Source organism: Haliaeetus leucocephalus, unplaced genomic scaffold (genome assembly GCF_000737465.1).
Source record: "Haliaeetus leucocephalus isolate CR32 unplaced genomic scaffold, Haliaeetus_leucocephalus-4.0 Scaffold1000, whole genome shotgun sequence".
Taxonomy (NCBI): Eukaryota; Metazoa; Chordata; class Aves; order Accipitriformes; family Accipitridae; genus Haliaeetus; species Haliaeetus leucocephalus.
This window is the reverse complement of record NW_010973436.1, coordinates 1,901,261-1,917,242: the sequence shown is the minus strand read 5'-3', so window position 1 is coordinate 1,917,242 and position 15,982 is coordinate 1,901,261. Positions and strand designations below refer to the sequence as shown.

General features: G+C 48.4%; 2 protein-coding genes across 2 annotated transcripts in view; both read left to right on the top strand.

The window, feature by feature from the left end:
- Window positions 1-1,652, top strand: part of LAMTOR5 (late endosomal/lysosomal adaptor, MAPK and MTOR activator 5) — a 1,817-nt gene extending 165 nt beyond the window's left edge. The window contains exons 2-4 of the mRNA XM_010584597.1: window positions 82-143; window positions 648-765; window positions 1,285-1,652. Of these exons, the coding sequence (XP_010582899.1) occupies window positions 82-143; window positions 648-765; window positions 1,285-1,345 (241 nt within the window). The 3' untranslated portion in view covers window positions 1,346-1,652. The remainder of the gene's footprint in view (window positions 1-81; window positions 144-647; window positions 766-1,284) is intronic.
- A 1,811-nt stretch (window positions 1,653-3,463) lies between these two features.
- SLC16A4 (solute carrier family 16, member 4) lies at window positions 3,464-15,593 on the top strand. The gene is made up of 9 exons (XM_010584779.1): window positions 3,464-3,533; window positions 4,101-4,207; window positions 6,439-6,571; window positions 7,153-7,296; window positions 7,775-7,936; window positions 8,465-9,013; window positions 10,285-10,496; window positions 11,236-11,329; window positions 15,439-15,593. The coding sequence occupies exons 1-9, from the start codon at window positions 3,464-3,466 to the stop codon at window positions 15,591-15,593; spliced, it is 1,626 nt and encodes a 541-aa protein (XP_010583081.1).
- The last annotated feature ends 389 nt before the right edge of the window (window positions 15,594-15,982 follow it).

Genomic DNA, 15,982 nt, shown 5'->3' with positions numbered 1-15,982 from the left:
TTGGGCCTAGGCCGGCCCGAGGCCCGGCGGGGGGGGGGGCGGGGTCTTCCCGGCCCTGACCGCCGTTGTCTCCCCCCGCAGCATGAAGAGCCCGGCCGTGGTGGGGGTTCTCTGCACCGACTCGCAGGGGCTCAACCTGGGCTGTAAGTAACCGAGCACCGCCGGGGGTGGGGTGTACCGGGGCCCGCCCCACCGGAGACCCCGGGTCGGGGGGCACCGGGCCCTGCCCGGTCTCTCTTAAGGACTCCTGGGGGCACCGGGCCCTGCCCCACTGGAGATCTCCCCGTTTGGGGGGTTCCAGGCCTTGTCCTGCGTGGGCCCCTGCCCCCTTCCACTTTGAGGCCACCAGGCCCTGCCCTATTGTAGCCTCCCCCCTCTTTGGGTGTCCCCGAGGGCCTGGTAGCACCACCACGGTACTCAGCTTCCCACACACAGGGGAGGAAACTGGAGCCAGCTCTTCCTGTCACTTAAATTCAGGCTTTTTGCTGGTTTGAGAGCAATAATGGGGGGAGATATGCATCAACCCACAGGGAAGGCAGATGGGCCCAGGCGGGAGCAGCCCCCCTTAGCCCCGGGGGGAAAGCTCCTTCACGTGAAGTGCTGTCACGGCATGTGTGGCTTTATCTAATGTCTTCCACCTCTCGCAGGCCGAGGAACCCTCTCAGATGAGCACGCCGGTGTCATCTCTGTCCTCGCCCAGCAGGCAGCCAAGCTCACATCTGACCCAACCGATACGCCCGTCGTGTGCTTGGAGTCAGACAGCGGGTGAATCTCCAGCCCAGGAGTGCCACTTTTTCCCCTGTTTCCTTTTTTCCCCCCAGCCCTGGGGACCTCTCCAGAGTCAGATCCCTAGAGCAGCTCTCCTTATCTTGAGCTGCCAGTTTACTGGCAGATGTGGAGGAAGCTCCATCTCTGAAGCCATGGGGGGAAGGTAGTCACTGCCACAGGTATGGGAATTCATTAGATTAATGGGACCTCAGGAAGCAGGAACTGTAAAAGCAGTAGGAAACCTTTCAGGGGGTGGGGGTTACTGCAGCTCTGTACTTCTACACTTGGGATCCCCACAGATAATGAAGCCCATGCTGTAGCCTGTCAGTGTGGTAGGCAAAGACTTCTCCAGCACTCTTCATGGGACCGGGCAGAAGACATGCAGTGACCGACAGGTCTAGTGCAGAGCTGGGGTTTGCTGCAGCTGCTGGATGATACCTGTGTCTAGTTTCCCAGCCATGTCAGCTCCTTGTCACAGCTGGCTTCTCAACTGCCTTGGCACTTTTCTTGTTCTAGGAATATCATGATCCAGAAGCACGACAGTATCACTGTAGCAGTGCACAAGCTGGCATCCTGACCCTTGGGAACCTGTGCAGCGCCCCACTCCCACCTCTGGCCCAGCTCCTTCTCACTGGACAACCACTCTCCTCTGCTGTTCCAGCGCAGAACATGCTTGTAGTACCAAACCTGGGCTGAAGGCTCTCCCCCTCCACTTAACAGCTCCTGTGCAGCTATCAGGGTCTCCAACTCACATTTTAGCACTTGTGCTGCTGAGGATGAAATGTGGGTCACTCACCAAGCTCATGTAATGATCAGATACTACAAGGTGTATGTGTGTGTGTGGCCTTATTTGTTGGAGAAATCAATAAATGACCTGCAAAAACACTCCTTTGCTTCTTTCTGCTCCAGCTGTGAAAACTGTGCCCATTGCTTTGCCTCATTTCCAAAGTCCCTTCTTTATTAGCATTTCTCTAGAGAAGAGGAATAGTGCACAAAGGCTTGAATTAATGGAGGCTCCTCCAGTAGAAAAGATACAAACACTTTCCAAGGAATTGCTCCTAGGAGATGTTTAGCCTCCTCTAGTTAAATGTTCTGTGCGAGATGTACTTGCTTACTGTGCCTTGGATTGAAGTTCAAACCTACACGTGCTAGCCCTGCCTGCCTGGTCCCTGTGTGAACTATAAGTGGATGTTGACAACATGCTCACAAATCCAGGCCTCTTGCCCACTTATGGATTCGAGCATTTGAAATAGTTTTTTTCCCCTACAATCTGTGAAAAGGTTTTCCCCTCAAAAAACTGCTACACTCAAATGCTTCCTGTATGTAAGGGAGTAACAAGGAGCTGGCCTGCAGCTGTCCTCATGCATAAAGTGGAAGGGAACCTTCACAGCAGAGCATGAGCTAAAACAATTGGGCTGGGTCAGAGATGAAAATGACATTCATGCTGCTTTGTACTACTAGGAGCAGCTCTGTTTATCAGTGATGGTCGCAGTTGTTGTTGTGTATGAAACGGGCAGTAGGGACAAGCCTTCCCCACACAGCTGGGCTGTGTGCTCCTGTCGAGGTCAGTGTTAATTCTGAGTAACAACCCAGCCTCAGAAGCAGGAGTTGGTGTGTCCAAGCTCTGTGACAGTCTTGAAGGGTCCCTCTTCTCCCCTCTCTCTGACACCCCACAGAGCTGGGAGCAGCTCCAGCCAGAGCGCTTCCTCCCGGACATCCAACAGCTCCAAGTGCAGATGCTGCACCAGATGCTGCTGCCACCAGCACCCCCACCTGCAGAGCCCCCCTGTCCTTCAAGCCCTTAAACCATATTCACTGCAAAACCCATTCCACTTGAATAAAAGATTAATGCACATATTAAAAGCCTTACTATAGGGAAAGTTCCTTCGTATGCTCTGATATATCCTGGCCTCTTCCAGTAAAGATGGGGCATTGCCTTCTCTGCCAAGGGAGGGGAGCAGAGATCAGTATCACAATCCTACATTTTTATCTGACCTCAGGAATGCCAAGTGGGGTGACAAGTCAACCAAAACTGGGGGAGGAGGAAGCACGAGGGCTGTATTTACCCAGTGGTTTGTGCATATTTGCAATAGAGGCATGGAGCCAACTCAAATCCTGCTCAACTACCAGCTCCGCTCAAGGGCTGCAGCAGCACGGCTGCTCCGCTCCCGCTACCAAGCATCTTGGCTAGAAAACCTAAAGCTTCCCAGACTGTCCCCTCCTAAATGACGCAGTTTCCCGGGCCAAGGGCCATGCAGCAGAGACTGGGCGGGCAGGACAGGAGCTCTGCTCCCCTGCAGCCACCAGCAGCCCCAGGTTTGGCTTCAGTCCACCATTGCCACCTACTGCTCCGTTCAAGGGCTGGCAAGACCCAGGGCTCTGCCTGGAGCTATAACCCGTGCAGGCTTCCCCTCCTCTTTCCTCCCAACAGGATTTCTGCTCCAAAAGCTCTGGGTTTCCTGCTCCCGGCTGGGGAAGGGGAGGGACTCCTGGCCTTGGGGCCCTGCAAGCCAGGCTCTGCCTCCAGGGAGGAGGAGGACGAGCTCTGTCCACCCAGCCCCAGGACTTGCTGGGCTCCATGTCCCGCTTCGGGGCTCGTGGGGAAGGACAGACACCGTCATCCTCACTGGAGGTGAATGAAGAAGCAGACTTTGGGGTGCCACATCAGGAAGGGGGGATTTAGTCTCTGGAGCAAATGAAGAGACGATTCCTCTTTGCAAGCAACTGTTTCGCGGAGGATTTTTCCAGCATGCAGCAGCAAGGTGGTAAGGAAAAGTTTCAGGTTCATCAGCCCCGACTGCTCTAGGGTTCAGCTGCACCCTCGGGCAGGATCCTGCCACCACCAGAGGCATGGGATGGGCAAGAGGATGGAAGGGAGATAAGCAGAGAAGGATGGGGTAGGGAGAGCTTCCCAGGAGAGCTCAAAGATCGATACAGATAAACAGTGACACCCGCCCCCCCCTCCCCTCCCGACTTCTGGCACAAACCAACTAAACTATCATCTGCTCTAAAGTGGCAGGAAGGTGCTTGTCACTTAAAATCCCTTAGAGCTTAAGTGGTTACAGTAATTTGGTGGGAAAGAGAAAGGATATTAAACTGTTCGCAGGCAGTGTTAATGTGCAACTTAACATCTGTTGGTAAAAAGGTTGGTAAAAGCTTCACCCACCCTCAAAAGCTTTTGCAAGCTGAATGCAAAATACTGGTGGCTACCTCATTAACAGCCAAGGAGCTAAAGGCAGTTCAAAGGCAGCTGATGTCTTCAGGGGAACAGGTTTTGAATTGAAACAGCAATGGAGCAAGGTGTTAATGTCTCCTGAAATCCCCATTTCTAGAGGAAAGGAAGGAGGAAGAGCCAGAAGTTCCGGCAGCCAGGAAGAGCCCGAGCACGGAAGCCGCAGATGGAGGGTGGGCATGGGGAGTGGTGTTTCATTTCTTCCTGGTAAGCAGACAACAAATTCATCTAAATCCTCCTGGAGCTGGGGCAGATAGAAAGTCTTGAGTCTCACATAGAGCAGAGGACAGGGTGATCCCACCGAGCTAAGGGCAAAAATGAGCCGTGCCTTGCTACACTGAGTGCACCCATTTCACCGGGGGCTGAGCAGAGACTGGTGGGTTGACCCTGGCTGGACACCAGGTGCCCACCAAAGCCACTCCATCACTGCCCTCCTCAGCTGGACAGGGGAGAGAAAATGTAACAAAAGGCTCATGAGTCGAGATAAGGACAGGGAGAGATCACACACCAATTACCATCACAGGCAAAACAGACTCGACTTGGGGAAAATTAACTTATTACCAATCCACCAGAGTAGGGTAATGAGAAATAAAACCAAATCTTAAAACACCTTCCCCCTTCCCACCCTTCCTCCCCGGCACAGCTTCACTCCCAATTTCTGCACCTCCTCCCCTCCCAGCAGCACAGGGGAATGGGGGCTGGGGTCAGTTCAGCACACCTTGTCTCTGCTGCTCCTTCCTCCTCACCCTCTTCCCCTGCTCCAGCATGGGGTCTCTCCCATGGGAGACAGTTCTCCATGAACTTCTCTGACATGGGTCCTTCCTACAGGCTGCAGTTCTTCATGAACTGCTCCAGTGTGGGTCCCTTCACCAGGCTGCAGTCCTTCAAGCACAGACTGCTCTGGCGTGGGTCCGCCACAGGCTCACAAGTTCTGCCAGCAAACCTGCTCCAGAATGGGCTCCTCTCTCCATGGGTCTGCAGGTCCTGCTAGAAGCCTGCTCCAACGCAGGCTTCCCACGGGGTCACAGCCTCCTTCAGGCATCCCCCTGCTCCGGCATGGGGTCCTCCCCAGGCTGCAGGTGGATATCTGCTCCACCGTGGACCTCCCTGGGCTGCAGGGGGACACAGCCTGCCTCACCATCATCTTCCCCACGGGCTGCAGGGGAATCTCTGCTCCGGCGCCTGGAGCACCTCCTCCCCCTCCTTCTGCACTGACCTGGGGGTCTGCAGGGTTCTTCTTCTCACATGTTCTCACTCCTCTCTCTGGCTGCAGTTTCTGTGCCAGAGCAACTTTTTTTTCCCTTCTTAAATCTGCTATCCCAGAGGCACTACCACCATCACTTATGGGCTCACCTTGGCCAGTGGTGGGTCCATCTTGGGGCCGGCTGGCACTGGCTCTGCCGGACATGTGGGAAGCTTCTAGCAGCTTCTCACAGAAGCCACCCCTGCTACCAAAACCTTGCCATGCAAACCCAATAGACATACACCTTCCACTATGCAATGCCACCTGAAAACATCTCAGTGAGGTAAATGAGGGTGCCCAAATGTGCAGCCCAGGGCCAAAAGGCAGCTTGCAATGATAAGATGACTTTTCCCTACTCATACACACCACCGCTGGGGTGTCAAACCCCAAAGAGGTGTCTTGTACCTTCGGTAAGGGTGAGATCCCATCTTGGGGCAGTGGAGGATCGGAGCCGAGATGAGTCCCCAGGGACTGACTGCAGGAGCAGCACAGGGTGCAGGCAGCACACACAGTTACTCTCTCCTGGGAGACCAGGCATCTTTGACACCACTTAAAAGCACTAATTCTCCAGGCTACAGGCTTTAATACCACACGCCATCTTCCCATCAGTGATGAAGACAATGCTGTCCCCCAGCTAGGAAGGCTGGGAAGAGCTGGAAAGCTTTCCCCACTTCCATTCCATCCAAAGTAACTCACTGCCAATCATTAACCACCTGCTATGAGGGAGGAGAGAGGGAGTTAAAATTAAGGACACAAACTGTCCTTTGCTCCCCTGGCAGGGCAAGCCTGGGAAACTGCACTGGCTAATGTCCATCCCTGCTCCGTTCAACACTTCATCAACTCCTAGTGATCTTCAATAGATCTGAGACCCGTTTAGATTATTTTTTAGTATTAAAAAATAACTTACAGAGCAAAAAAACCCTACAAGAGTCAGGCTCTAGTGTTTTGTTCCTTTTCTTTGGAAAAGCCAGTTTGCACACCAGTTTTTTTTGAGGGTCTGTGAAGATAAGATTGCAGCGTGGCCACCACAAGTCCACCCTGCTGATACTCCCTCAACACACTCCCCCCCATTTAACATGTCCCGGTTTGTTTCTCCCACAACACAACAAATTACACACACAAGAAAAGCAGAAGGAAAAGCTTTTCCTCCTGCCTGACCCCTGGGGCATCTCACCTCCGTCTGCTTCCAATTCAGGTCAACGTACTTGTGATGGGGATGCTCAAGACCTTTGGGATTTTCTTCGTGGCTTTCCAAGAGGAGGTGGGGGGCTCCTCTGAGCAAGTCAGCTGGATCGGCTCCATCATGTCCTCCCTGCGTTTCTTAGGAGGTAAGCTGGCATCTGTAAGGATTGGGGCAGCGCTTCAATCTCAAGCCCATTTGCTTTGATATCAGGAGCACCGAGGATGCTCTGTGGATCTGATTTCCATCCCAGACTACTGCAAGCTGGACGCAGCTGGTACCCACATGTGTCTTAGCAGGAGCATGGTCCAAGGACGGGGATCCTGTGTGTCAGGACACCTCACTGTGGCAGGTTTATTATATGCATTCAGAGCAAAGCCTCATGCCTAACACCAATATTATTGCCTCTGAGCAAGCCAGCTGCTGAATAATTCATGACCGCTGAGCATGGTGTGCATTAAGAAGCAGGCTCAGGACATCTGAAAGTTTGGACTTCGACTCTTTCCCCTGCCCCGTCCGCCGAGCTCCCAGGGAATGAGGCAAGGTCTCTTGGCCACTCTCCTGAATACTAACCCATGCCAAATTTCTTGTCACCCCTCTCCCTCCCAGGGTGGCACACGGACCACTTCCTGAGGCACCAGATGCAATGATCCCAATACAAGTCCCCCAGCCCTGCAAAGCAGCATTTGTCATCTTCAGCCTGAGATTTCTCCCTCCTTTCCCTTCCAGCCCCGCTCGTGGCCGTGGTCTGCAAGAGCCTGGGCGAGCGGCCGACCTCCATCATCGGGGCCGGCTTGGTCGGAGGGGGCTGTCTGCTCAGCACACAGGCCACCAGCGTCCCCTTCCTCTGCGTCTCCATGGGACTTCTCCTGGGTGAGCAGCCTGCGACTTACAGTTGGGCAGAGATTTTCCTGCGTACGATGAGTAAAAGCAGCTCCTTTAACATTAAACCAGGCAGTTCCTTGAATAGTAAAGCATCCCCAGCTCTTTTCTAGGAGATGTTGTGTGAAACCCCAAAGCTTCATGATCAGGAGCATAAAATACCAGTTTCAACATGCTAGTCGCAACTAACCTTGCTTTTTTTTCTGGACCCAACATGAATCCTGGCCTTTTAAAATCCCTTACTAAAAGTGTACAGCCTGAAAAAAACCCAGATACTAAATACCACACATGAAATCTTGTTCTCCACTGACTGCAACAGCAGAAGTCCCCCCACTTTCAGCCCATGAACCCTGCAGAGCAGCTCCACTATGCGGACGACGAGCTTGGGATGGCATGACTTTGAATCCCTAAAGCTCACAATATGAAGCAGTCACTTTTTGGACATGGACATTTCTTTCCCTTCCCGCAGGTATGGGGTTTGCCTGCCTTTACCAGGCAGCCGCAGTGATGACGGCCAAGCGCTGCAGGACACGGCTGGCTTTCTCCAATGCCATCGCCCGCTCTGGCATGGGGCTGACATTTCTAATAGCACCATTCACTCAACTTCTCATCGATTTTTATGGCTGGCAAGGTGAGCGCGTCTTCTGTTTATTCAAATTCGGCAGCATTAAGAGGGCATTTGAGGATATCTGGGCAGGAGATGAGGCTCTTTTTAAAAATTAAAATTGGATGCACCGAGGAACAACTCTGCCTCTTCTGGGACAGTTTGGGGACATCTTGTTAATGATTAAATGCTCAATCAGTCATTAAAGTCAGAGTCAAAACAGAGATCTCAGAAACCAAAACCAAAACTGAAAATCCCTACTTTTACTACACTGTTTTCAGGCCATCCTGAACATCCGTCACATGTACAGATTTCTAGTGGGGGAAAACAAAACAAACTCCCAGATCCCAGATGTAGCTCTGGATTTGTTGCCTGCATCACAGCAAAAGGGACCTCCAGCTAGAAAAACAGGAGTAAAAGCTCCTGTAAGATACTCCTCCTTATAGCAGAGCTTTCTCCCTGTTCAATGCAGACTACACCCTGTTCTAGAAAGATCATTTCCTACTGCTCCTCCCTTCCCGCACCAAGAAAAAAGAATCTTCTCTCTTCCCTCAGGTACTCTCCTGATTTTTGGAGGCATCATGTTAAACCTCGTGCCTTCCAGCATGCTGCTGCGTCCCATCAGCACCCAGCCGCCTCAACGCTCCTCTGCTAAAAATCAGGACTGTGGGTCTTTAATGGCAAAGAAGGATTCAGAAACACTTGATGGATGCTCAGATGAAACCACTCCCAGGGAAATACAGCTTCGCAGTGCACAGGACCTTCCCACCACGGAGGGACTCCTGATGTCCCATGGCAGAGATGTGTCTGGTCCAGTAAATACATCTGCTTTGGAAAGGCTCAAGAAACCCCCTGTGGACAGCTGCTCGCCAGAAATAGCCACCGAGGCCAAGAGAAGCTACAAATCCCTTCCACCAACAGAAAAAGAAAATTCACAGCCTCTCCTTGACTTCTCCCCACTGAAGGATCCTGTCTTCTGCATTTTCACGTGGTCTTTTTTGTTCAGCCACTTGGCCTACTTCGTGCCCATCTTCCACCTCGTAGCAAGAGCCAGAACGCTGGGCATAAGCAGCATGGATGCCTCTTACCTCATTTCAGTGGCTGGTAGGCAAAAGAATCTTTTAAACCCATTTCTAATTACAATGATACCAAAATAGGAAAAAGAAGCAACACAAATCTTGCCAAGAAATAGGCCCAAATATGTACTAGAATAAATCTTCATGGAAGAGGTTTAGCTCACAGCCCTTACCCCCCTTCTGTATATATAGCGTCGCCTTCTGTACATGTACAAAGTCGCTCTCACATGGTGGGTGGTTCTCTCAACCTAAGCTAGATGATCCCCCATCCTCACTGCACCAAACAAACATAACTTTCCAATTACATAGGTGCTATCTGTCCTCCTAAAGCCTTCCCACCACGATCCTGCTTTGCTTAAACCCACAAACCACAGAAATCCAGAGTCACTCAGCATTCAAAGACCTCCAGTTTGACCCAGGAATGTGTGCAGAGAGAAAGAAATTCAATATTGGGGGAAAAAAACCCAACATTAACTTGGATCTAGTCATTTGGATTTAGGACATTCGCCTCCAAGGGGGGAAAAAACCAAAACCATGCCTGATTATAAGCAGGGATTAACACTAAAGTCGCATTGTGTTAAGAAAGTGGCTCCAACCTCAGTCATCATAAAATATTTTATTGTACAAAAATAAATTTTACTTCTACACTGCTGTATAATATTTAGAAATGACGTATGCTGTCAAAGCATCTAGAAGGAGAGTGCAGCAATTAATCTGACATTTTGATTAGAGTAGGAGGGACACAGTGGTCAGCAAGATATTAGCTGACAGTGAGCACTCTTCTGATCTTTAGTTCATAAAAACATATCAAGAAACGTAAAAAGCAAGTACCAAAAGTTTGCTAAGCCTTTAAAATAAGGCTGGGCTTCTATCCTTCTTTGCTTCTTTATAAAAATTAAAATCTCATAAGCATATTTCTTCTTAATATTCTGCTTTTCTCTATCTTGAAAAAGAGATCAAACGGCAAGCTTATCTTTCCTGTTTTTACTGAAGGGCATTTCAGAGTTTTCTGCTGAGTGCACAGCCCTTAATTGAATTTTTACAGACCACTTTGGTGCACCCACAGGCACTTGGCAGTAGCAGGCACCAACGTAAAGAAAAAAAAAAAGCATGAATTTTACAACAGCCTAAAAATGCCTTCCTGTAACTTCCCGGCATTTCAGCCCTTTGTGGTCACATTCTTACAGTGAGTGGCAGGTAGAATTGGGATGCGTTTCAAAGCAACACAGTGCAGAATAGCAAAAAAAAAAAAAAAAAAAAGTCTTCTTTGAGGCTTTGGTGAACTCCTCTTCCCCCCAGGCATCACAGAGACAGTCAGCCAGCTGCTCTCAGGCTGGGTCGCTGACCAGAACTGGACCAAGAAGTATCACTACCACGTGGCTTACCTTGTCCTCGGCGGCATCACTAACCTGCTCTGTCCTCTGGCCACCACCTTCCCATTACTCATGACCTACGTGGTGGCCTTCGCTGTTTTCTGCGGTGGGTTCATGGCTCTGGTTCTTCCTGTGCTGGTGAGTAGGATATTTAATTAAAAGAATGTAGTGTGGCATTTCTAACAGCATTCTAAAATGATCCAAAAACCCTTTTGTAAAGCTATATTACCCTGGGCTGTTGCAGACCTGCATGAGAGGGCTCTCCCCTCTAGCCTTCCCATTCTGAGCCACTGGAGAGCCCCAAATCTCCTCTCCAACCCACTTACTGGTGTCCACAGCCCAGATGCAAGAGAAGCACTGGGAGTTTGTTGCAGATTTTTAATAACCTGGCTCAGCTAATTGCCTTCCACATCCTCCTTTCTGAAGCAGACTGCTCCAGCTCCTAGGAATCAGGATGAATCCATTCATTTCCTAACGCTAAGACAGAGGGTTGTGCATATCAGCTCCCAGAATTCTCTATAACATGCACAGACCACTTACGGCAGGATCCAGATAGGGAAGCATTGTTATAATTTGGCATTTCTTTCTGGGAAGGAATTCAGAGTTTAAAACACCTTCCTCAAAGTCTTAGCAGCGTTACTAGTTTCGGGAGATGCCCAAGCAGCTGGAAGGCAGAAAAGCATCTTGCATTCCAGTAATTTCCATGCTGGCCTTAAGGAGGCGAGCGGATTCCAGGCTGTATCAGACCTATAGGTGCAAAGTCCTTTCAAAACTGCAGCTGGAGAGGAAATTCCTCAGGAAAAAAAAAAAAAAAAATCTCGTGCTTGCACATTCACATGAACTCAATCAATAATTATCCATTTGGGTTTACAAACAGGTAGATCTAGTGGGCGTGCAAAAACTCCACAGCTACTTGGGGTTTGCTGCCTTCTTTGCTGGGATAGCAGCCATCGGTGGACCTCCTCTAGCAGGTAACTGTAATGTTATATATAAGTTATACCCACCGCAGACATCTAGTGATAAAACATGCTCCGGGTTCACTCTCCTACCCATATGCATCCAAGGCTGTTTTTTCTGTCCAAGTGAAAAAAAAAAAACCAAAATGCATTTCAGAAACTTATCTTTATACACAGGCAATATTTTGCTCGTGAATTTGCAAAACCCAACTAGCAGTTTGACAGCTGCGTGGAAAAAAAGAGGCTAAACCCCACGTGCAAATTTTAACCCTGACCACAGCAGAAAAGTAACGACCGCATTGCCATGGATTTTACCCCCAACAGGGCATTGGAGCACTGAACTTGGAACAGAGGGGCTAGAGGGGAGACAAGGAGAGGAAGGTAAAGCAAGGACAAGCTTAGCAGCAGTCCCACCAAGCAGAGGCACTGAAACATAAGGAGAAGTCTCGGCAATCTCTTGTTTTGAAGAAGATTACACAGCTCAGCCACAAGAGCTCCTGGGCCCAAAGATAAGGAGGATGAAAAGCCTTTCCTTTTCTCCCTCTGCCAGAAAACCAAGGCAGTTTTGAGTATCTGGCAGATTTCAAGCGCTTAGAAGCGAGTCTCCAGTCTCTGCTTATGAGCAAGGGACTTGTTTTCCTCCAAACATCTTGGCCAGGACAAAGCTTTTCCTTTCCCTGATGAGCCTTTAGCCATACCTCATAGCTGGAAACAGGAACTGAGCTCTTCCTAGGTCCTCATGATGCAAACAAACTAGAAAAAGCTGCAAGGTCAAATATCAGTGTGAACAATGTCCTGTCACTCACCTACCAAATGTATCCTGAATAAAACCTGGCAACTTGTTCTTCATTTATTGCTTCCTGCCCTCGGCTATCAGTTGCCCCATGCCTGCAGAGGCACTTTGCTCGAAGCTGCCAAGGATTCTGTAAATACCAGCTCCGTGCAAAGCTACAGCAATGCTGCTGTACTGCGAGCATGTGAAAAAAATTGATTTCCCTAATCAATATTTCGAGGTTGGTAAAACTCTGTATATGGATGCAATTTCAAGCAACTAAAGCATTTCATTGACAGCGTGCTTTACACTGTCACAGTGATACATAGCCTATATTGGATAAAATCTCTTCTGCTGATACAAGATGTATGTTCACCAGAAAGCAATCCCTGCACAACTATCACAGTAAATTCCCTGACACAGTAACATACTGTATGAAAAGAGCTAAATAATTTGGCTCTCTCTTATCCATGCATCATACATGCTAAGGTAGCAGTTATACTTTCATCCACTTCCAATATATTTTCACTAATTGGAAGCCTTTTGCTTTCTGAAAGTGCTAACCACTCACTGTGTGAACACTTCTGGATTTTGTAAAGCAAGCAGGTTTCCTGCAAAAAGCCTTCCATGGAAATCAATCTTCTTAATACTGGTGGGATAAATAAAGGCCAAAAAAAGCCAAGAAGCAAAACTGTCGCTGATCCATCTCACTGTAGGCAAGGCGAGAGGGAAACAACTCAGAGTTCAGGATCTAAGTTTGTGATCCAAGATAAATTCTAGAATTTTCTCTTCTGTATTAAGTGTGAAAACTGAATACAACCAGAAACTACTCATTAAGTCTAAGTGTCCAAAAGCACTTGCTTTTTAATTTAAAGGATTTAAATGCTATGTGAGACCCTGGGGTTTAGTACTTCTGACTGCTGCTGACCTCCCTAAAACCCTGACTTTAGAATTTCAATTTTATAAAACTCAAGTATTTTTATGCAGTGGAACCTAAGGCAAAATAAGAACTGCAAAGGTTAAAACTGCTTATTTTGCATACCAGAACAAAGCCTAATCGCAATGCAACAAAAAGGTGACTTACCTGCAAATCTGTTTAACTAAAAGCTCTTAAATCCGGAGGCAGCCGGCCTGACCGAAAGCCCAGGGTGAAAAGTTTGAAGGCTCCTTCATAGCTCCTCATCCACCAGCACTGCTGGATGCTTCTGCCATGCTGAAAAAAAGCCAAAAACAAAACAGAACAAGACAGAACAAACATTATTTTGGCAAGCTGCAAGCAAGCTAAGGAGACAAGAGTACATTTTATTTCCATAAGCAGTACAAATCAGTAACTCAAACTGCAAAAGAAATAAAACAAACCATGTAATCCAAAACTACAGAATAGATTCCAGCAACCAGCACACAAACACCAGCCCCAGCAAATTTGGGTGGTGAAAGGGGAGAGGATGGAGTCATTTGAAAGCTGTGCTGGCACGTGCATTTAGATGCTCTCATCTAAATTTTACCTGCATCTTCACACTAGGTATTGCTACTTAGGGCATCAGGAATAAACAAAACTCCTGATTACAGATCAGCAGCGCAATTTAAACAGCCTGACCACAGCCTGCAGCATGAGTATGTGCTGTGGATGTTTAGTTTGGACCACTTAGGTGCCAGGGATTTACCGGCATTGCTTACAAAACTGCTGTTTTGCTTAAGTTTGCACACAATGAGCTTCTAATTCAGCTTTCTGCAGCAGGAATGATTTTTTTTGGATGAGGAGTCAGACACTGTAGGTGCTTTAAAAGGTTGGGGGGTGTGATGCAGTAGAAGGTGATCACTGTCCTCCTGGTGAGGAGGCAACGCTGGTCTTTCAGCACCAAAAAAACCAGAAAAATTAAAAAATATCCTGAAGGATATTTAAAAAATAATTTAAATAAATCAGAGTTCAACTGGTGCACTCTGTCCTATACATCTTACTGACTGCATTAGCATCCCTTCTCCTGTCCAGATCCCAGAGACAGCAAAACCAGATCCCACCTTGGAGAATAAACCACTCCACAAAAACAGGGTCACGGGAGAGCCACCCAATGTCACCAAGTCCAGTGCCACAGGATCCTCCTTTCCAACAGCAAGCTCTGTCTTCGCCTGTGCTGTGGCTCACACAATATCCCTGAGAAAAAAAACAGAGCTGAAACTCCCCCTGAGAAAGGCACAAGCCAACAGAAACTGAAACTGGGGTAGAGCAAAGCAGCCCACAGCCTTTCCTCTGTTTTAGAAAACCTTCCTTTGGCTGTGTAAATCTACAGCAAGGAAAATGTTAGCACCTCGGGTTTGTCACAGACCCCCAAATTTTACCAGCACTGCTTCCTTCCCAACTCAGGGCCACGTCACTCGCAGATAACAGCAGCAGCCACGCTCCTGCGCAGCTGAGACCGGGGTCTCTGGGGACTATATTATTTCCCTTCCTAACCAGAGCTGGTTTTAAGAATCCCAGATTTAGGCCAGATCTACGATTTGTGTAAATCATGCAAGTCCACGGATGTCACCAGAGGAATTGCATTTTACGCCAGCAGCAGCAGATCTGGCTCAGCTGCTAACCCACCTCAGACATCCAACCAACCCACGCCAGATTTGGGAGTATATGAAGGGTTTTATTACATGCAGCAGCAACTCCCATCACTTTGTATATTTTAGATTCAAACAGAGGAATTGTCCACCTTTAAAATGATTGTCTAGACACGAGCTGATATGCTGTAACTAAACAAAACACTTCAAGGTCATTTTAAAAGGTGACCTGCCTCCTCGCAGATTCCCGAGTCTTTATGGAATTTAGGTTTTCCTTTTAAGTGCTTGCAAAGCTACTTTTAAGCAATTTCACTTCAAGCTCCTGGCCTGGGATCTCTCATATTAGACAGGTTGCATTAAATTGGGTCTGCTCACAAGAAGGCAAGGCTGGAGAATCTGGAGTTTGCAGCCCAGATGTTGCAAACACCAACACATGCAAGTCATCTCATTAGTCCAAAGGGATCTTCCATCTGCTGCAGCAGCTACTTTTGGCCCACTTATTTAAACAGGAAAAAAAGTCAGGGATTCAATTCAATCAAATTAAAACCCATGTCCACTACAAGGATCAGGAGAAGTTAGCTCTGGGATGAATGACCTACAATTTTGCCTGTTATACCAATGGCAATAGTCCTAACTGTCCACGTAACTGCTGCACAGCAGCAGGCACATGAAGAGTTAAGATAAAGAAAATATCTGAGGAATTCTTAAATGAGAACACACATCCTTTGCTTCCCGCCCACCTCCCAAAATGATTTTTTTGGTGAGAAAAATCCAACAGCTTTAATAACAATCTTTTCTCCTGCAGGGTGGCTGTATGACTACACCCAGACATATGTCTGCTCTTTCCTCTTTGCTGGAGCCTGTGCTCTCATCTCACCTATTTCTTTCTTCTTTGAGCCTTCAGCCCAGAAATGGAAGCTAAAAAAAGCCAACCTGAACAACAGCCCCAGGCTTGGCTGAAGCAATTCTCGGCAGAAATTTTAAAGAATGGTCTTTGATTGCATCCACGATTGGAAAGCAATCACCAGCACAGACCTTCTGTACCAGGAAATATAAACAACAGCGAAAATAGGAATTTTTAGATGACAGATTCACAGTTTGTATACCTAGATATTTCTCCTGCATGTGTGAATAAAGCCATCTGAGAAATACATAGCATAAAGCATTATTTGATGGGAAAAAATAAGGCCCATGGCCCAGAGGGACATGGGTTTCACTTTGACTTTGCTCCCGAGCCGTGTCTGTCTATATGTCCGATTTAACCCCGCTGTGTTCAGTCCGACAGCTCAGTATCAGAGCCACAGAGCCACCTCTCCAGCTTTCCTAGCCACCGCAAGAGAGCAAAGCTG